The sequence below is a fragment of the Rhincodon typus genome, chromosome 1 (genome assembly GCF_021869965.1).
Source record: "Rhincodon typus isolate 14 chromosome 1, sRhiTyp1.1, whole genome shotgun sequence".
NCBI lineage: Eukaryota > Metazoa > Chordata > Chondrichthyes > Orectolobiformes > Rhincodontidae > Rhincodon > Rhincodon typus.
In genome coordinates this window covers 7,621,323-7,643,176 of record NC_063332.1, presented here as the reverse complement: position 1 = coordinate 7,643,176, position 21,854 = coordinate 7,621,323, and the positions used below count along the sequence as shown (strand labels likewise).

The 21,854-nt window shown below is 43.1% G+C and overlaps 1 protein-coding gene across 1 annotated transcript in view; it reads left to right on the top strand.

The window, feature by feature from the left end:
- Positions 1-14,265: 14,265 nt before the first annotated feature.
- pcgf1 (polycomb group ring finger 1) overlaps positions 14,266-21,854 on the top strand; it is a 59,939-nt gene continuing 52,350 nt past the window's right edge. The window contains exon 1 of the mRNA XM_048599968.1: positions 14,266-14,372. Coding sequence (XP_048455925.1) covers positions 14,271-14,372 — 102 coding nt within the window. The 5' untranslated portion in view covers positions 14,266-14,270. The remainder of the gene's footprint in view (positions 14,373-21,854) is intronic.

The following is a 21,854-nucleotide window of genomic DNA, read 5'->3' as shown; positions in this document are numbered from 1 at the left end:
AATGAATAAAGAAAAAACCCATATCCTGTGAAAGAAGTTTTTAAATAAAAAAATGCAGATTTTCAATCACAAAAGTTTAAGTCACCAATTCTAGTGCAACGCTGGGGGAGTGCGACACCTCTGGAGGTGTCGTCTTTCAGCTGGCACATTGAACCATGGCACCTCTCATGTAGATGTAAAATATCCCACGTATTTTGAAAATATGTCCTGGATGACACTCATTCTGAGCCAATATTTTCCCTGGGTCATTGGAGGTTTATAAAATCATGAGGTGCATGGATAGGGCGAATAAACAACGTCTTTTTTCCCCCAGGTAGGGGAGTCCAAAACTGGAGGGCATAGATTTAAGGAGAGAGGGAAAAGATTTAAAAAGGGACCTAAGGGGCAACTTTTTCATCCAGAGTGTGGTGTGTGTATGAAATGAATTGCCAGAGGAAGTGGTGTAGGCTGGTACAATTACAACTTTCAAAAGGCATCTGGATGGGTATATGAATAGGAAGGGTTTAGATGGATGTAGCAAATGGGAATAGATGTATTTAGGATATCTGGTTGGCATGGACGAGTTGGACCGAAGGGTCTGTTTCCAAGCTGTACATCTATATGAATCTATTTGGTCATTATTTCATTGCTGTTTATGGTAACTTGTTCCAAGTAAATTGGCTGGTGCACCACTTTTATTATTTATTCTTTCTCAGATTATTGCTGTTGCTGACAAGGCAACATTAGTTGCCCATGTTCTGAGGAAGGGTCACCGGACCCAAAACATTAACTCTGCTAGACCTGCTGAGCTTTTCCAGCAACTTCTGTTTTTGTTCCTGATTTACAGCATCCACAGTTTTTAATTAGTTGTCCATTCCCAGTTGCTCTAGAAAAGGTGCTGTTGAGCTGCAATCCTTCAAATGCTGCAGTCCAAGTGGTTTGCGTTCACCCATGGTGCTGTAAGAAAGGGAGTTTTGGGATTCTGATGCACAAACCATGCAGGATATACTTCCAAGTCAGAAATGTGCGTGTACTGGAGGGGAACTTACTTGAGTGATGTTCCAATGAACTGCTGTCCTTGTCCTTCTAGGTAGTGTTCGAAGGGCATGGGATAGGCCATTTACAGCAGAAATGAGGAGAAATTACTTCACCTGGAGAGTGGGGAGTCTGTGGAATTTTTTGCCACAGGAAACTTTTGAGTCCAAATCATTGAAGGCTTTGAAGCAAGATGTGGATATAATTCTTAGGACTACAGGGATCAATGGACATGGGAGAAATGGATACTGAGTTGGATGATCTGCCATGAAGATATGCATTACAGTAATGACTGCATTTTGAAAGTATTTTTCCGGCTCCAGAGCACTTTTTGACATCCTGAAGTCATTCATGGAGATCTCCACGAAATGCAAGCCTTTCTTTCATTTTTCTTTTGTCTTCAGAAAGCAGTTCTGAGTAAGGGTCACTCGACCGGAAACATTAACTCTGATTTCTCTCCACAGATGGTGTCAGACCTGCTGAGCTTTTCCAGCCATTTCTGTATTTGATTCTGATTTACAGCATCCGCAGATTTCTCTGACAGTCACGATTGAACAGTTACTGAACACCACCACCAGATGGCGGTCCAACCACACATTTACAGTGTTTGGTTGAACCAGTCTTCAAACTTTTGCCTGGTTCCCTCAGATTCAACTTGCTCCGTTCTCTCCACATTTCTGTACCAGTAGTCATCTTGAGCAGAGAAATAAGGCAACGTGGCAGGCCATTTATTCTAAACTGTCATTTCCTGTCAGCAGTGAGAGACACACAGTAACTGAAATCACTAAGGGTGAAATTGGTCTCAGGCTGCAGTGTGGGATGTGCTCGTAAGGAATCAGCAGTCTGTTAAACACCGCACCAGTTTCTTTTTTTTTTAAATTTATCTTCCATTGTCTTCAAAACGTTTTTAATTTCAAGCCAAAGAACGGTGACAGACAGATCAGGAAAACAAAGTCCGAAAAATAGTGTTTCTACTATCATTCTGTGAAAAGCAGACTGGTTGTGATGAAAAAAAAATCAATTGCTGATTCACTACCAGCCAATTCTTTTCATCAGTCGCATTGATTGTACCCTCATTGTGCTTCAGTAGGGCCCTGTAGCCCAGTGGATAATCTCCCTGCTGCCAAGGCTCCATGTTCGAGTCCCAGTCCTGGAGTTGTTGGCCATTGGAAGGTGCATTTCAAAAATGTGGCCAAACCTTAGTTCCTTCTGTGGGAGGAGGAAGCTACTGCAGGATGCTGGAATCTGAACTGAAAACAAAAAATGCTGGAGATCACAGCGGGTCAGGCAGCATCCACGGAGTGAAAGCAATCTAATGTTTCAAACCTAGGTGACTCTTCTGAGGAGACTCTTCTAGACTCAAAACGTTAGCTTGCTGTCTCTCCATGGATGCTGCCTGACCCGCTGTGATCTCCAGCATTTTTTTTCAGTTAATTCCATCTGATATGTTAATGTGGGTCAATAAGAGTGGTAGAGTCTCCTCGTCAAAACATGCTTGCTGGAGTGGTGTTCCTTTTATGTTATAAGAGGCTGATGACATGCTCTTGGAAAAGTCTAGCATGGAAACAGACATAAGGTTGTACCACTAGATGGGAATTGAGGAGAGAAGAAAGTGTTTCAAAAGGCTGTCTATCTCATTCCAAAGAAGGCTCAGTGGACTGGAGGTGTTGGCTCCGCTTTCTCTTCACAGATGATAGCAGGCCTGCTGAGTTTCTCTAGCAATTCCTGCTTTTTGTTTGCTGCCTATCTCATTCCCTGAAAACTGCCACCATCTTGTGGGCATCAGGGGAAAAACAACAAAAAAGAACACTAAGATGTTCTAAGGCAAAGGAAAGAAAAATACTTTGCATTGGGATTCCCTAAAGCACTTTGCAGAAAATGAAATACTCTTGAGACGATAGAGAACGGCTTCACTAACATCTCATCTGAAAGACAGCACATTACCTTCTTAGTAATGCATTGGGATTTTGTTTTTGTTTGTTTGTGGAACGTGGGCATCACTCTCTGAGCCAGCACTTATTGTCCACTCATATATGCACTTAAGAAGGTGGTGGTGAAAGGCTTCTTCAACCTCTGCAGTGACCCTGAAGTTATTGGGGTAGCATTCAACCCATGTAACAAAAGGACTGGAGAATAAGAGTAAAAAGTATTCATGAGTGCATTGTAACAATAAACCAAGACCCTTATAGATTTAATCCAGAAAGATTTCCACAAGTGAGGGGAGAGACTAAGTTCATGATGAACAGAGAAGTTATTGAACTGAGTCATAGTAGCTCAAGTTCAGCTATTGCAATAGCGCTGTATCTGGGATGTGTCCGTGTTGATTATCACGAAGTCAACATGGTAACAAAAAGGGACTCCTGTCCTATTCCTAAAGTGGAGGACTACATTGAACGAACTGGACATGCACAAGTTGTCACAATAATCAACTTGCTAAAATTTTATATAGGCAAGTTCCATTGATTGATTGCATTGATGATGTTACAAAAGCTAAGTCATTTGGAATGAAAAATGTACCAGCAATGTTTCAAAGATTAACCAATAAAATAATTCAAGGAATATGCAATGGTGTTGTTTATAGCAACAATAATTATAGTCATACAGCACAGAAACAGCCCTTTGGTCTAACTCATCCATGCCAACCAGGTTCCCCAAACTAGACTAGTCCTATTTGTCTACATTTGGCCCATATCCCTCTAAACCTTTTCCATTCATGTACCTGTCCAAATGTCTTTTAAGTGTTATAACTGTATCTACATCTACCACTTATTCCAACAGTTCATTTCATGTATATTCCCACCCTGTGTGAAAAAATTGCCCCTCAAGTCCCTTTTAAATCTTTCCCCTCTCACATTAAAGCTACGCTGTCTAGTTCTGAACTCCCCTACTCTAGGGAAAAGGCTTTCGCTAGTCATCTTATCTAGGTCCTCCATGATTTTGTCTTATCCGTACCTAGGAAGAACATTTACACCACTTGACTGAACTGTTTGATTAGCTGTGCAGAACAGTTGCTGTAAAGATTGGAGATTGTTTCTTAACGTTTTGAAACAGATTATCTCAGTTTAAGGAATTTACCTTTAACATTCCAGAACTGTAGTGTTTTGTTAAAACCCTAAAAAGGTTAATTGAACCTGAGAACATCTACACTCAAATTGTTCAAAGGCTCAATGAAGAAGCTATCAAATTCTCAGGACCAAGAATGGAAACATCTGTTAAGGTAAACCCTATGTGTGATAGAGTAGGTAATTCTCTCTCTGTTGTGAGCACTGGAAAGGACTGCTGTTGAGATTAATGGGATTGCATTTTATGGTGTGTTTCAAAATCTTTAAACTTACTTTACATGTAAATAATTTGGCTTCTTTGATTTTATTCGTTCCTTTTGCATAGTAAACATTCTTTTAATTGTTAAAACTAAATCTGCAGCATTGTGTTTTTCATTGAAAAACCACTTTGTTAAAACCAAATAGAAACAAAAATGACCTATCTAGCCTAATTTTGAAAAGTATTAAGGTGTTTCCCTCACTACCTCCTCCTCTCACCAAAAAAAAAGCATACACACTCCACTGTGAGGACCAGAAGCAAAGGGAAAGGAAAAGATCCAGGGAGCATCGTGGGAAGGTGAGTGATGGAAGACCTACCTCGGGTATGTGCAGTGATAAGAAAGGCTAAGTGTTTAATAAATTTTCTTAAATAGCTTGTTTGGGGATAGAAATATCAGTCAGTGGAGTTAAGTGCTGCACTTATGAGATGTGGGAGATCCGCGATGCTTCCAGTGTCCCCCAGCTGTTCCCCCAGGGGGGGAAACTATCAGGTGGGTAACAGCAGGAGCAGCCAGACTGGTGTCACCATGGCTGGCTCTGTTCTTAAGAAGGGAAGGACAAAGAGCACTCGGGCAGTAGTTATAGGGGTCTCTATAGTTAGGGGTACAGATAGGCACTTCTGTGGATGTAAAAGAGACTCCAGGGTGGTATGTTGCCTCCCTGGTGCCAGGGTCCAGGATGTCTCTGAACAGGCAGAAAGCATTCTAGAGGGTGAAAAGCCAGAGGTTGTGGTACATATTGGTACTAACAACACAGGTAGGATGAGTGAAGAGGTCCTGCAGCAGCAGTTTAGGGACTTAGGTAGAAAGTTAAAGAGCAGGACCTCCAAGGATGTAATCTCCGGATTACTCCCTGTGCCACGTGCCAGCCAGGCTAGAAATAGGAGGACAGTACAGCTCAACATGTGGCTAAAAAGATGGTGTAGGAGGGAGGGGTTCAGATATCTGGACCATTGGGATCTCTTCCGGGGCAGATGGGACCTGTACAAAAAGGACGGGTTGCACCCAAACTAGAGGGGCACAAATATTCTGGCTGGCAGGTTTGCTGGTGTCACTCGGGAGGATTTAAACTAGCTCAGCAGTGGGGTGGGAACCAAAGCAAAGGTGAATTGACCGAAAAGGGAGCTAGAGAATAGGGCCAGTAAGACTCAGAGGAAGAGCAGGCAGGGTGTGGTCGATAAACAAAGCGGGTCTGGTGGCCTGAAGTGCAGCTGTTTCGATGCAAGGAGCGTAACAGGTAAGGCAGATGAACTTAGAGGTTGGGTTAGTACTTGGAACTATGATGTTGTTGCTATTACAGAGACTTGGTTAAGGGAGGGACAGGATTGGCAGATTAATGTTCCAGGATACAGATGTTTCAGGCAGGATAGAGGGGGTTATAAAAGGGGTGGAGGGGTTGCAGTACTTAAGGAAAATATCACAGCTGTACAGAGGGACGACACCTCAGATGGTTTATACAGCAAGGCAATATGGGTAGAGATCAGGAACAGGAAGGGTGCAATCACAACGTTTGGGGTTTGCTATAGCCCTCCCAACAGCCAGCGGGAGATAGAAGAATAGACATGTAGGCAGATTTTGGCAAGATGTAAAAGTAACAGTGTTGCTGTTGTGAGTGATTTTAACTTCCCATATATTGACTGGGACTCACTTAGTGCTTGGGGCTTGGATGGGGCAGAGTTTGTAAGGAGCATGCAGGAGGGCTTCTTGAAACAGTATGTAGATAGTCCAACTAGGAAAGGGGCCGTATGGACCTAATACTGGGGAATGAGCCTGGCCAGGTGGTCGACATCTCAGTAGGGGAGCAGCTTGGGAACAGTGATCACAATTCAGTAAGCTTTAAGGTACTGTTGGATAAAGATCGCTGTAGTTGTCAGGTGAAGGTGCTATTGGGGGAAGGCTAAATATAACAACATTAAGCAGGAACTGAAGAATGTAGATTGGAGGCAGATGTTTGAGGGCAAATCAACATATAGTATGTGGGAGGCTAAGTGTAAGTTAGGAACTCAGGACCGGCATGTTCCTCTAAGGATGAAGGATGAGTATGGCAAGTTTAGGGAATCTTGGATAACGAGGGATATTATGAGCCTAATCAAAAAGAAAAAGGAAGCATTTATCAAGGCTAGGAGGCTGGGAACACATGAAGCAAGGGTGGAATACAAGGAAAGTTGAAAGAAACTTAAGCAGGGAGTCATGAGGGCGAAAGAGGTCATGAAAAGTCCTTGGCCAACATGACTAAGGAAAATCCCAAGGCTTTTATACATATATAAAGAGCTAGAGGGTTGGCCCAAGGACAGGTAAGGGAATTTATATGTGGACCGAGAGGAAATGGGCAAGGTATTAAATGAATACTTTGTGTCAGTATTCACCATAGAGAAGGACTTGGTGGATGATGAGTCTGGTGAAGGAAGGGCGTGTAGATAGTTTGGGTAATGTTGAGATCTAAAAGGAGGAGGTATTGGGGGTCTTGAAAAACATTAAAGGTAGACAAGTCCCCAGAGCCTGATGGGATATACCCCAGAATACTGAGAGAGGCAAGCGAGGAAATTGCTGGGGCCTGGAGGGAAATCTTTGGTGACAGGGGAGGTCCCAGAGGATTGGAGAATTGCCAATGTTATTCCTTTAAGAAGGGTCGCAAGGATAATCCAGCTAATTACAGGCCAGTGAGCCTTACATCAGTGGTAGGGAAATTATTGGAGAGGATTCTTCAAGACAGGATTTACTCCCACTTGGAAATAAGTGGACGTATTAGCGAGAGACAACATGGTTTTGTGAAGGGGAGGTCGTGTCTCACTAACTTGGTTGAGTTTTTTGAGGAAGTGACAAAGATGATTGATGAGGGTAGGGCAGTGGATGTTGTCTACATGGACTTTAGTAAGGCCTTTGACAAGGCCCTTCATGGCAGGCTGATACAGAAGGTAAAGTCGCACGGGGTCAGAGGTGAGCTTGCAAGAATGATTAAAATCTGGCTCGGTCATAGAAGACAGAGGGTAGCAGTGGAAGGGTGCAATTCTGAATGGAGGGCTGTGACTAGTGGCGTTCCTCAGGGATCAGTGTTGGGACCTTTGCTGTTTGTTGGAAGGTCTAATCCAGATGGAAAATATACAGTAAATGGCAGAACCCTTAAGAGTACTGAAAGGCAGAGGGATCTAGGTGTAAGGTTCACAGGTCACTGAAAGTGGCAACGCAGGTGGAGAAGGTAGTCAACAAGGCATATGGCATGCTTGCCTTCACCGGCCGGGGCACTGAGTTTAAAAATTGTTGCAGCTTTATAGAACCTTAGTTAGGCTGCATTTGGAATATTGTGTTCAATTCTGTTCGCCACACTACCAGAAGGATGTTGTGGCTTTGGAGAGGGTACAGAAACAGGTTACCAGAATGTTGCCTGGTATGGAGGGCATTAGCTATGAGAAGAGAAACTTGGGTTGGTCTCACTGGAACGACGAAGGTTGAGAGGTGACCTGATAGAGGTCTACAAGATCATGAAGAGCAGGATCAGACTAGACAGTCAGAAGTATTTTCCCAGGGTTGAAGAGTCAGTTACAAGAGGCCATAGGTTAAACCTTGCCCCTCGCGCCTTAAAAGGTGATGTACGAGGCAAGTTTTTTTTTTATATACACAGAGGGTGGTGGGTGCCTGGAACTCGCTGCTGGGGGAGGTAGTGGAAGCAGATACTTAAGGGACTTTTAAAGGGCGTCTTGATGAATACCTGAATAGGATGGGAATTGAGGGATACGGTCCCCAGAAGGATAGGGGGTTTTAGTTGTGACGGGCAACATGTCAGTGCAGGCTTGGAGGGCCGAAGGGCCTGTTCCTGTGCTGTAATTTTCATTGTTGTTTGTTCTTTCTTTGTGAGTTATGAGGGCCTAATAGGATCTAACACAGGACACTGAGGGAGGCAGGAGGGGAGAATGCTGAAGCCTAGACAGAGATCTTTGTCTCCTCCATAGCCACAGGCAAGGTCCCAGAATACTGGGGCCAATGTCCTTCTTAAATAAAGGAGCAACAACAGGGATAATTCAGGAAATTATAGGCTGGTGAGCCTTACATCAGTGGTAAGGAAATTGTTGGAGAAAATTTTGAGGGACAGGATTTAGTCGCATTTGGAAATGAATAGATTTATTACAGATAGTCAGGATGGCTTTGTACAGGAGAGATTTAATCTCACAAATTTAATTGAGATTTTTTGACAAAGTGATAAAGATGATTGTTGAGGGTAGGCAGTTGATGTTGTCTACATGGACTTTGTTAAGACATTTAACAAGGACCCACATAGCAGGCTGGTCCAGAAGATGAAGTCATGCGGGATCCACAGCGAGTTGGTAAGTTGGATACATGGATACATAGAAGAGAGAGGGTATTTATGTAGGAGTATTTTTCTGACTGGTGGTCTGTGACCAGTGGTATTCTGTGAGGATCAGTGCAGGGATCTCTGTTGTTTGAAATACATATAAATAATTTGAATGTAAAGGAGAGCATTCCGATTAGAAGGTTTGCAGACAACACGGAAATTGGTGATATTGCGTATAGTGAGGAAGGTTGTCAAAGGACACAGCAGGCTATAGAGCAGTTGGAAAGTTGGACGGAGAAATGGCAGGTCGAGTTTAATCCAGGTAAGTGTGAACTGATGCATTTTGGAAGGCGAAATGCAAAGGAAACAGCAAATAGCAGGACCTTTAGGAGCATTAATATACAGACAGACCTTGGGGTGCAAGACCATTGCTCACTGAAATTGGCAACACAAGCAAATGAGGTGGTAAAGAAGGCATGCAGCATACTTACTGTTATCAGCTGGGACACCGAGTATAAAAGTTGGCCAGTCATTTTGCAGCTTTACAAAACTTTAGTTAGGCCACATTTGAAGTATTGTGTGTGTTTCTGGTTGCTGCACTATGGGAAGGATGTGCAGACTTTGGACAGGGTGCAAAAAAGGTTTATCAGGAGAGATTAGACAAACATAGCTTGTTTTCTCTAGAGCACAAGAGGCTGAGAGGTCACCTGATAGAAATATATAAAATTGAGAGGCATGGATAGTCAAAAGTTATCTCAGGGTGGAAATGTTGAATATTAGAGAGTGAGCAGGTTTAAGATGAGGGGGGAAGGTTTAGAGAGATGTGTGAAACAAATTATTTTTACACAGAAGGTGATAAGTGTCTGGAATGTGCTACCAGGGGAGGTGGTAATAGCAGTTATGATCACAATGTTTAAGAGGCATTTAGACAGACACATGAAAAGGCAGTGAATAGAGAGATATGGACCATGTGCATGTGATGGAATTAGTTTAGAATTGCATCATGGTTGGCACAGACATGGTGGGCTGAAGGGCCTGTTCCTGCATTGTACTGTTCTATGTTCTATGTTTAAGCCAGATTTTAGCAATAGCATCAACTGGGTTCATAACAACAGCAACAACTTGAATGTTTTCCCTTTATATTCTCTGTACTGAAGACAGGAGCAAAATGATTGTTTATTTCAACTGCCATTTTCTTATTATCTACTAGTAACTCCCCATTCTCATTCTCCTGAGGATCAGCACTCACTTTACTCATTCTTTTCTTTTTTGAATATGCGTGGAAGGTTTCGCTTTTCATTGTTATATCCATGTTAGTATCTTACCGTTCTCTAATTTTTGTCCGTGTCGTTAACATTATGTCATTACCTGCCATATTCTGTCCAATCACCTGGCTTGTCTCTCATTTTCATGCAGTTATATGCTGCCTTGGATGAAGAGACTGAATGTATAGTAGCTACATTTGCCGATATGTAGAAAAGCAATTTGTCAAGAAGAGGTGAAGTGCCTACAAAAGGATTTAGAGAAGTGAATGGTCAAAACTGGTAGATGCAAATGTGGGAAAATTTGAACTTGCCAACTTTGGGAAGAATAAAAAAAAACAGCATATTACTTAAATTGAGAACGATTGCAAAATTCTGCAGTATACTGGGATTTCGGTTTTCATAGAGGTCTACAGTGCAGAAAAAAGGCCTTTCAGTCCATCTACAAGACTGTAAGATAGAGGAGTAGAATTAGGCCATTCAGTCCATTGAATCTGCTTCACCATTCAATCATGGTTGATATGTGCCTCAACCACATTCTTCTGCCTTCTGCCTGTAACATTTGATCCCCTTCCTAATTAAAAACCTATTGATTTCCATCCAAAATACACTTAATGACTTGGCCTCCACAGCCTTCTGCTGATGACATTGCTTCAGGAGATCAGGATGTAGAATTGGTTTGGGTGGTGAGGAGGAATTGGAAAGGAAGGAAGTCATGAGTGGGAATGGTCTAGAAGACTCCGAACAGTGACCACAATGTAGGAGAAGTATACAAGGATAAATATTGAGTTCCACAGATTCACCACCTGCTAGCTGAAGAAATTCCCCTCATCTTAGTTTAAAAGGGTCATCCCTTCACTCTGAAGCTGTGCCTTGGGTTCTAGTCTCCCCTACCAGTGGAAACACCTTCTCCACATCAACTCTACCCAGGCCTCTCAGTATTCTGGAAGTTTCCATCAGATCCCCCTTCATCATTCTAAACTCCATAGAGTACAGACCCAGAGTCCTCAGCTGCTCCACATATGACAACCCCTTCAGGAGCATTCTGGTGAATTGCCTGTGGACCCCTTGGAGGGCCAGCACATCCTTCCTCAGATATGGGGCGCAAAACTGCTCGCAATATCCCAAATGCGGTCTGATCAGATCAGAGACTTATTGGAGCTCAGCAGTATGTCCCTGCTCTTGTATTCTCAAAATGAATGTTTGTAACTCATTAGTCATAGTCATGGAGGTCTACAGCACAAACAAAGGCCTTTCGGCCAATCAAGTTTGCGCCAGTCAAAAACAATCTAATCCCATTTTCGTGAATCAAAAACATGAGGAGGCAATTTCAACAAATTATTAGGAAAGCAAATGGAATCTTGCTGTTTATTTAAAGAGATATGAAATTTGGAAGTAGGAAACTTTTACTACAGTTCTACGGAGCATTGGCAAGCCCACATCAGGTGTAGTTTATAGTTTTAGAATGTATTTATAGAATTCCTACAGTGTGGAAACAGGCCCTTCTGCCCAACAAGTCCACACTGACACACAGAGCATCCCACCCAGACCTATCCCCCTAATCTACGCATCCCTGAACACTATGGGCAATTTAGCATGGCCAATCCACCTAGCCTGCACATCTTTGGACTGTGGGAGGAAACCAGAGCACCCAGAGGAAACCCATGCAGACATGGGGAGACTGTGAAAACTCCACACAAGTGAAAACTTCCACCCAAGGCTGGAATCGAACCCAGGTTCCTAGTGCTGTGAGGCAGCAGTGCTAACCACTGAGCCACCGTGCCATTTATTTGAAAAGATATATTGCATTAGCAGCAGTTCAGAGAAGGTTCATACGTGCATTCCCTCGAACGAAGGACTTATCTCATGACAGAAGATTGAAAAGTTGGCTCTATATAGCTTGGAGACCTTAATCAGATTAGCAAACTATCAAATGGCAGAGCGGGCCCAGCAAACAAATGGTCTCTTCGTTCTCGAAATTTATAGGATGATACATGTATACAATTGGAGTTAGGAAATCTGTTGAGTAAAGGGTGTAAAAACAACAATAACTGAGGGAGGATGATAGGTGTTTTTTTTCCAAAGTTCAAAAATAACGCAACAGCTTATAAAACAGTAATTATTGCTCCAAAAATTCAAGGAAATCACCTCCAACGCTGAAAATATCTCAAAAAAAAATTAAGGAGCAGCTCTTACAGCCACAATATTCTCCTGTCCTCCAACTTGGATTACCCAGAATCCTTGCAAGGCATTAGTCACAGTAAGGAGAGAACAATGTCAGCTTTTCTAAAGCCCTATGTCAAACTCAGGAAAACTCCAAAATAAAACAATGGGATCACCTACCTCCAGACTCATTGCAGAGGCAGTGATGCGAAGACTAGAAAGGACGGGCCTTCCGCTAATCCAACCAAAACTATGGTTACGCTATGTGGACGACACCTTTGTCATCATTAAAATGGACCAAACTAGAGGAGACACACAAACTTATAAACAACACCCTCACCGGAATAAAATTCACCAGAGAGGAGGAGAAGAACAAACAGCTCCCATTCCTGGACTTCATGGTAGAGCGCAAGACAAATGGGGAACTCCAAACGAAAGTACACAGAAAAGCCACACACACGGACCAGGTACTGAACTTCAACAGTAACCACCCCAATACACACAGTTGCGTGCAAACACTATTTAAACAGACAACACACTACAGCAACACAAAACTACGCCAAGAGGAAGAAGAATACCTCTTCCAGGTTTTCAAGGATAAAGGATATTCAAAAACCTGGGTCAGAAGATGCCTACACAAACAACATCAGGAAGATACTACATGCCCCGACATACTCATCACACTACCCTACATCAGGAACACATCGGAACTAACCACAAGACTCCTACAACTGCTGGGCATCAGAGCAGCACATAAGCCCATATCAACTCTACGACAACTGCTCACCCGAACTAAAGACCCACTCCCCGCCATGGACAGAACCAAATGTCATCTATAAGATCCCTTGCAGAGACTGTGAGAAACACTACATCGGACAAACAGGAAGGAAACTAACAACAAGGGTATACGAACACCAACTGGCTACAAAAAGACATGACCAATACTCACTCATCTCAATCCACATGGACAAGGAGAACCACCAATTTGACTGGGACAACACCAACATCCTGGGACAAGCTAAGTAGAGACAGGCATGGGAATTCCTAGAAGCCTGGTACTCCACGAAGAAAGCCATCAATAAACACAGAGAACTCAACCGCACATACGCTCCACTACGAAGGAAAACCGGAAGTGAGGCAATCCAGCTCAACAGACTCCAGAGTTTAAAAACCAGGCGGGAAAACACACCGGCGCTTCATCGGAGGCTGCACTGACGATGTTACCCAGCAGGGTAATGAAACATCTGCAGAACAACAAACCAGCTCGGCGAGCCAACCAACCTCAAAACCCACAACCCGATCTACAAATCTACTCCAAAACCTTAGTACTTGCAAACTGTTAAACAGGCGTCATGACTTACCTGGTGATACCCTCAATTAGATCACATGTATTTTAGCAGAGGTCATGAATTCAAATCCTGGCTAAATTCTCTCCTATACACAAGGAATTGTGGCAAAATGCAGGACCAGAGAACCCCAGCACCACCACTAACTTGAAGTTGAAAACTAAACATCCCAGCCAGGTTTTGTGATTTAGAACACCATCAGTGTTAATAGGATTAAATGATGAGTGCCAGCTTCATCGATTAGTTCAATTTCCCCTTAATATCGATTTATAGGGTGATCTAATTTAAGATGATTAAAGGAGTCTGTGGGGCAGTGGTTGTGTGACCTAGGAGTCCTGAATTTAAATCCCATCTGCTCGAGAGATGTGTAATGACATCTCTGAATGGGTTGATTAGGAAAATAGTAAAGGAGGTGATGGGATCGATGGAGAGAAACTGTTTCCTCTGGTGGGGTGGAGGGCTCCAAATAAGGGTGTGCCATTGAAAGTAGAGCTTGGTTGTTCCTGAGTGCTGTCAGGTATCACTTCTTCACATCAAGACTAGACAATCTAAATCTCTTATCACCCCCAATAAAAACTCTTGAGACCTGTTAAAAAAAACAAACCTGGCATTGTCAGATTTTTGTGTCAAGGTTGTGTATTAGGGGTTAAAAGTTACAGAACCATGATGTACAGACAGAGTTAAGGTGCATTAGCCATGATTGAATTGAATAGTAAGCTAGGCTTGAGGGGCTGAATGCTCCACTCTTGTTTCCATGGTTGATACAGCCATTCCACTGACTGGTATGTGCTCCAGTCCATTTCTTACAACAGTTCAATCAACCCAATAAAGTAGAGTTAAGAAGAGACAATGAGTGACCCTGTGGGACCTGAAGAGTGATGTGCATTTTAAGTCCTTTGATGGCTTTATGCCCTTTCTCAAGGGGTGTGAATATGCTACTAAGTTCTATGTTTCCAGGTTCTGTTAAAATCACCCAAGAGGTCAGTATTATCCATGTTCCAGTAACCTAGAGGGCAGGGATGGTGGTAAAAGATTTAACTCAGTTCCACTGATCTACTGTCATCCTCACTTGCTTCTCTGGAATGACAATGAACTATTTCTTTTCCTGTATTTAATTTCCCAATTCACTACATCTTCAGACCAAAACACACAATGTTATCCAACTGGCTCAGGTTGCTGTTTATGCATTATCAAAACCTTTGTCCATTCCTTTCTCCTCATGTGTTTATCTGGCTTCTCCTTAAATGTATCTACAGTATTCACCTCACTGTTGTTGGCAGAGAGTTCCAGATTCTCACTGCTGCTTAGGTCAAGGTTTCTCCTGATATTTTCCAACTGGATTTATTGGTGATGACCTTGTATTTATGGTCTCTGCATCTGGTCTTCTCTCACAAGTCAAAAGATCTCTTTCACTCTCCTATCAAAGAGAAGTATACACATAGAGGGATCTGTGCGTACAGGTCTACAGATCCCTGAAAGTGGTAACACAGGTGGCTAATGTGGTCAAGAAGGCATATAGCACGCTTGCCTTCATTGACTGAGCATCAAAAATAAAAGCCAGCAAGTTTTGTAATAGCTGTATAAAACTTTAGTTAAGCCACATCTGGAATATTGCATGTAGTTCTGGTTGCCACACTACCAGAAGGACATGGATGCTTTGGAGAGGATGCAGAGAAGGTTTACCAGATGTTGTCTGGTATGGAGGGTTTTAGTTACGAGGAAACGTTGGATAAACTTGGATTTTTTTCACTAGAAAGATGGAACCAAGGGGCAACCTGATAGAGGTCTACAAAATTATGAGAGGCATAGGTAAGGTGGATGGTCAGAGGTGGCTTCCCAGGGCAGAAAGGCCAACTACAAGGTAGCATAGGCTCAAACTGAAAGGGGGAAAGTTTTTACACGGGGTGGTGCGTCTGTGGAATGCACTGCCTGAGGAGGTGATGGAAGCAGGCATGTTAGCAATGTTTAATACCTATCTTGATAGATACATGAACAGGAGACAAACAGAGGGATAGAAACTGTGAGTGGGCAATAAGTAGCGGGTCTAAATAAGGACTAGGAATCGGTGCAGACTTGGTGGGCTGAAGGGTCTGTTCCTGTGCTGTATTATATTGTATAAAAGATTATTACTTAATTGGAAAATGGCTAAAGAGATCCAAGGTGCAGAGATATCTAGGTGATCTAGTGTGAATCACTCTTGGTATGTAGGTATAGCATGTAATAAAGGCTAGTGGGATGCTATCCTTTATTATGAGAGGAATTGAACATAAAAGCAAGAATGCTACATTTCAGTTATACAAGGCATTAGTGAGTCCACATCTCTCATACTATGCAAGTTTGATTTCCTCATTTTAAGGAATGATGTAAATGCATTGGAGGCAGCTCACAGGACACTTATTAGATTCAAGACAACAAGGTGCAGGGCTGGATGAACACAGCAGGCCAAGCAGCATCATAGGAGCAGAGAGGCTTATTAGATTGATAGCTGGAATGAATGCGCTGTCTTGTGAAGAAAGATTGAAAAAGCTGGGACTGTTCTGTCTGAAGTTTAGAAGAGTGAGGGATGATTTCATTGAAGATTATACAACTGTGAATGGCTTTGACAAGGTAGATGTGGAAAGGATGATTCCTCTTGTGGGTGTGCCCAGAACTAGGGGACACTATTTTAAAATTAGGGATCACCCTTTTAGGGCAGTTGAGAAATCTGAGTTTTAAGAATTTGGAACACCTCCTCAGAAGATGGAGTGCAGTGTATCCTCATTCAGTGAATGAAAGTTTCAGCAAAATTGATTATGTTGGGGCAGAAACATGGTTCTGTGTTGGATTTGTTGTAACCACTGTTGGTGTGGACTGAAGTGGTGCTTGAAGGTGAAGTTTCATAAAAACTAAGGATATATGCCATTTTATTTTCTCCAGCAGACACCTGGGGAGAAAGACCATGGGCTAAGATGTGGATTTGATGATGGCTAGGCTTGCTTTATTTTGTCTGTATTCACTCATGGGACTTGAGGTCAGGCATTGCTGGATGGCCAACATTTTATTGCCCATTCCTCGACAATCTTCAGAAGGTGGTGGGATGAGCTGCTGTCTTAAACTGCTGCAGTCCACAAGCTGTAGGTTGACCTATAATTCCCTCGGGGACGGAATTCCAGGACTTAGACCCAGCAACAATGAAGGAAAGGCAATATATTTCCAAGTCGGGATGGTAAGTGGCTTGGAGGGGAAGTTGCCAGTGGTGTTCCCAGGTATCTGCTGCCCTTGTCCTTCTAGATGGAAACAGATGTATGTTATGGCAAGTGCTGTCTAACAATCTTTGGTGAATTTCTGCCATGCATTTTGTAGATAGTAGCAGCAGTGTGTCCTAAGCAATGGAGGTGGAGGGAGTGGATGTGGTGCCAATGAAGCAAGCTGCATTGTCCTGGCTGGTGTCAGGCTTCTGAAGTGTTGTTGGAGCAGCATTCTTCCAGGCAAGTGGAGAGTATTCCATCATGTTGCTGTCTTGTGCCTTGGAGATGATGGACAAGCTTTGGGAAGTCAGGAGATGTCTTACTTGCTGCAGCATTCCTACTTTTGTAGCCATTGTGTTTATATGACAAGTCCATTTCAGTTTCTGGTCAGAATGTTGATCGTGGGGATTCAATAATGGTAACACGATTGAAAGTTCAGGAGCACTGATTAGATTGCCTCTTATTGAATATGTCATTGCCTGGCATTTGTGTGGCATTGATGTTACTTGCCATTTATCAGTGCAAGCCTGGTTATTGTCCACATCTTGTTACATTTGAACATGGACTGCTTCAGTATCTGAGGAGTCATGAATGGTGCTGAACATTGTGCAATCATTGGCAAGATGTGAATATAGGCAGTATGGTTTGTAAGTTTGCAGTTGAAACCAAAATTGGTGGTGTAGTGGACCGTGAAGATTACCTTAGAGTACAAGGGGACCTTGATCGGATGGGCTGAGGAGTGGCAGCTGGAGTTTAATCTAGATAAATTGAGATGCTACGTTTTGAAAGGGAAAATCAGGGCAGGTCTTATACACTTAATTGTAAGATCCTGGAATGTGTTTCTGAACACATTGTTCATTGTTCCTTAAAAGTGGAATTCTGACTACCTGGGGCAGTGAAGAAGGTGTTTGTATGCTTGCCTTTATTGGTCAGTGCATTGAGTATAGGAGTTAGAAGACTATGTTGCCACTGCACAGGATATTGGTTAGGCCAAGTTTGGAATACTGCATTCAATTCTGGTCTCCCAGCTATGAAAGAATGTTGTGAAACTTGAACGGGTTCAGAAAAGACTTAAAGGGTGTTGCCAGGGTTGGAGGGTTTGAGCTATAGGGAGAGGGTGATTAGGCTGGGACTTTTTTTCCTGGACTGTCAGAGGCTGAGGGGTGACTTTACAGAAGTTTATAAAATCATGAGGGGCATGGATAGGGTGAATAGTCAAGGTCTTCTCCCCAGGGTAGGGGAGTCCAAAACTAGAGGGCATAGGTTTAAGGTGAGGGGGAAAAATTTAAAAGGGACCTAAGGGGCAATTTTTTCCATGCAGAGGGTGATGCACGTACAGAATGAGCTGTCATAGGAAGTGGTGGAGGCTGGTACAATTACATTACATTTAAAAGGATGGGTATATGAATAGGAAGAGTTTAGAGAGATATGGGCCAAATGCTGGCAAATGGGACTAGATTAATTTAGGATATCTGGTTGGCATGGCTGAGTTGAACTGAAGGGTCTGTTTCCGTGCTGGACGTCTGTATGACTCTATAACATCCTCCCTTCTGATCTTATGATGGAGGGAATGTCATTGATGAAGCAGCTGAAGATGGTTGGGCCTAGATGCTACCCTGAACATCTCCTATGGGGATGTCCTGGAGCTGAGATGACTGACTGCCAGTAATCACAATTATCTTCTCTTGTGCCAGGTATGACTCCAGCCAGTGGAGAGTTTGCCCCCTGATTCGTTTCGTTAGGGCTCCTTGAGGCCACACTCAAAATCAAATGCAGCCTTGATGTCAAGGGCTGTCAATCTCATCTCTCATCTGGAATTCAGCTCTCTTGTCCATGTTTGAACCAAAGCTGCAATGAGGTCAGGAGTTGAGTAGTCTGAGTGGAACCCAAACTGGGCGTCACTGAGCAGCTTATTGCTGAGCAGGTACTGCTTGATAGCACTGTTGATGACACCTTCCATTACTTTACTGATAGTGGACAGTAGACTGGCAGGGTGATTGAGAGGGGCAGCACTTTGGTTAGCATTTCTGCCTCACAGAGCCAGGGACCCAGGTTCAATTTCAGCCTTGGGTGATTGTCTATGTGGAGTTTGCACATTCTTCCCATGTCTGCATGGGTTTCCTCTGGGTGCTCTAGTTTCCTCCCACAGTCCAATAATGTGCAGGTTAGGTGATTGACCATGCTAAATTACCCCATTGTGTCCAGGGATGGGCAGACTAGGTGGATTAGCCATGGGAAATACAGGATTATGGTAGGGGTGGGGGGAGGGTCTGAGTGGGATGCTCTTCAGCGGGTCGGTGTGGAATCGATGGGCTGAATGGCCTGCTTCCACGCTGTAGGGATTCAATGCTTCTAGACTAAAGGGATGCTTCTAGACTAAAGGGACACTAATTGGCCGGGTTGGATTTGGCCTGCTTTTTGTGTAAAGGACATAAATGGGCTATTTTCCACATTGTCGGGTTATCACTACTGTTGTAATTATTATGGAATAGCTTGGCTAGGGGAGCAGCAAGTTCTGGAGCACAAGTCTTCAGTATTATTGCGTGGATGTTGTCAGGGCCCGTAGCCTTTGTAGTATCCACTGCGTCCAACCATTTCTTGATATCACATGGTGTGACTTGTTTTGGCTGAAGATTGGCATTTGTAATGCTGGGAATAACTGGAGGAAGCCAAGATCGGTCATCCACTTGGGCACTTCTGCCTGAGGATTGCCATGAATGCTTCGGTCTTATCTTTTGCAGGTATTTTGGTTTGGCTGCTGTTTAAACATTTGTATCACAGAAACAGCCAATTTGGTCTTCTTGTTTTTGGCTACATTCAGTCCCACACTCTTCACACTGTCCTGTGGCTTACTCTGTTTCATCAGTGGTTTCTTTTTAAAGTGCAGTACTCTTCCTCAGCTATTCCTTGTACAGCATGCTTTACTCCAAAGACATTTCTCTTAATCACCAAGTTACCAAATCTTCTTCACTGAAATCCCAGAGGAAGGCTGTGTTCTTTACGAACTTGAACAAAAGTTGCTTTTTTTTTGAGAAATCTCCAATAAATCCCCATTTAGATCTTCTCCAATACTCCCAGTAAGGAATTCTTCTTGTTTCTCTTAATGTCTGATTCATTTATCCTTAAATCTCCATAGGTTATGTATGTATTTGCCATATATGTAATTTGTGAAGTGTACGTTTCCTTGAGAGTGTATGTCATGTGTTTTCCTGTTGTATACACTAGTGCTATGCCTGACTGCATTACAATGCTCACTTGGTTGTAACTTGCTCTATTGTGAAATATCTGATTAAACCCGCTTTCATTTCTTTCAAACTTATTGTAATGAGAGCTAATGACAAGGCCAGTATTCCTAAAAACAAAATTAGCATCATAGTTTCCTCACATTTAAGGAAAGTATCTTAAAAAGGTTAGAAATAGGAGTTGGCTATTTGCCTTCATGAACCTGTTGTGTCAGTGAATGAGAACACAGCTGATCTTATTGTGATAGAAAATCAGTTACGCAGTACAGGATTCCTAACCTCTGATCTGCTCTAGTCATCACTGTATTTATATGGCTAGTCCAGTATGGTTTTCATGTCAATGTAACCTCAGTACGTTGTTAGTGGGGAAGTCCATGATAGCAGTGCTAATGAATATTATTGAATGGAAGTTAGATTCACTTTTCTGGAGATAATTGGCACCTGGCATTTGTGCAACGTAAACGTTACTTGCCACTTTTCAACGCAAGCTTTGATTTTCTCCAGGACTTTCTGCATTTGGACATGGGCTGTTTCTGTATCCGATGAGTTGTAAATAGTGCTGAACTTTGGGAAATCATTGACCTTTTGATGGAAGGAAACGTGTGGTGAAACAGCTGAGGATTATTAGGGCCAGGACACTAACCTGAATTAATTTAATTTATTATTGTCACACGTACCTACGTACAGTGAAAAGTTTTGTTTGGAATGCAGTGCAACAGATCATAATACAAAGACACAAAGAAGTTGGTGAGGATCCTTTATGGACATGCCAAATTTCCTTAGTCTCCTGAGGAAGAAGCGTTGTTGTGCCTTCTTGCATGTCGCATCAACATGGGTGGTGGTCCAGGATAGATTGTTGATGATCGTCACTCCTAGGAACTTGGCGTTCTCGGTCATCTCTACCTTGGCTCCATTAATGCAGATAGAGCACTTCAGCCCCTACGGTGCAGTGTTAGTGTCCCTACCTTTGGAACAGGATGCCCAATTCCAGAGGTGTATAGTCTACCCTGAGGAATACCTGCAGAGAAAACCTGGAACTGACATAGCTGACCGCCAACAACCACCTTATGTGCCAGGAATGATTTCCAACATTGGAGAGTTCTTCCCAATTCTCACTGACTCCAGATGTGCTTGAGCTTCTTTTAAAACTGAATAATCACAATCAGTATCCAGCTGAAAATGAAACTGGATAAATAAGTGATGTTGAGAAAGTCACATGTTGTAGATAAGCAGCTTGATGCATGAGACGCACGCATGCGGATCCTGCTTCAGCTACCTAATGCATACATAAGGCACTGCCATCTCATCCGCTGAGCATAAGGCACACACACAGCAGGTTGCTGTCCAGGTAACTGCAACATGCAGAGTGCCTCCCTGACGAAGAGGAGTGGAGCAGCCCAGTCACGCACTGGTGAGCTAGTAACGCTATTCACTCATTTCCCCTGGGCCTAAAGGACAGCCTGGCCTCACCGGCAAAGTTCTTGAGTTCTGACAACAGGTCACATGACCCAAAACGTTAACTCTGATTTCTGTCCCATATGCTGCCAGACCTGTTGATCTTTTCCAGCAATTTCTGTGTTTGTTTCTCACTGTCAAGTGAGGCCTTGATGCCTAGTGCAGTCACTCTCAACTCACCACTGGAATTCAGCTCTTTTTGTCCATGTTTAAACCAAAACTGTGTTATGCCACAGTGAAGAGCTGTTAAATCTTGTGACAGTCTTTGGGAAACAGTGACAGAAACAAAGGGACATTTTTCATTATTTAAAAATTATATATTTGAGAGTGCTCTGTGCACTGATGGCACACTAGACAGCTGGCTCAGTGCTCCTCCTCTCCTCACTCTACCCTGTTGCCTATTCTACGATCCTCCACTGCACTATGAGCCGTCTGTGTATAGCTGCCTATTCTGACCTGCACTGAACCCCCATCCCACCTCTCTCTATGCATTGAGACAACAAGGTGCAGGGCGAGAGGTACAGAGCACAAATGAACC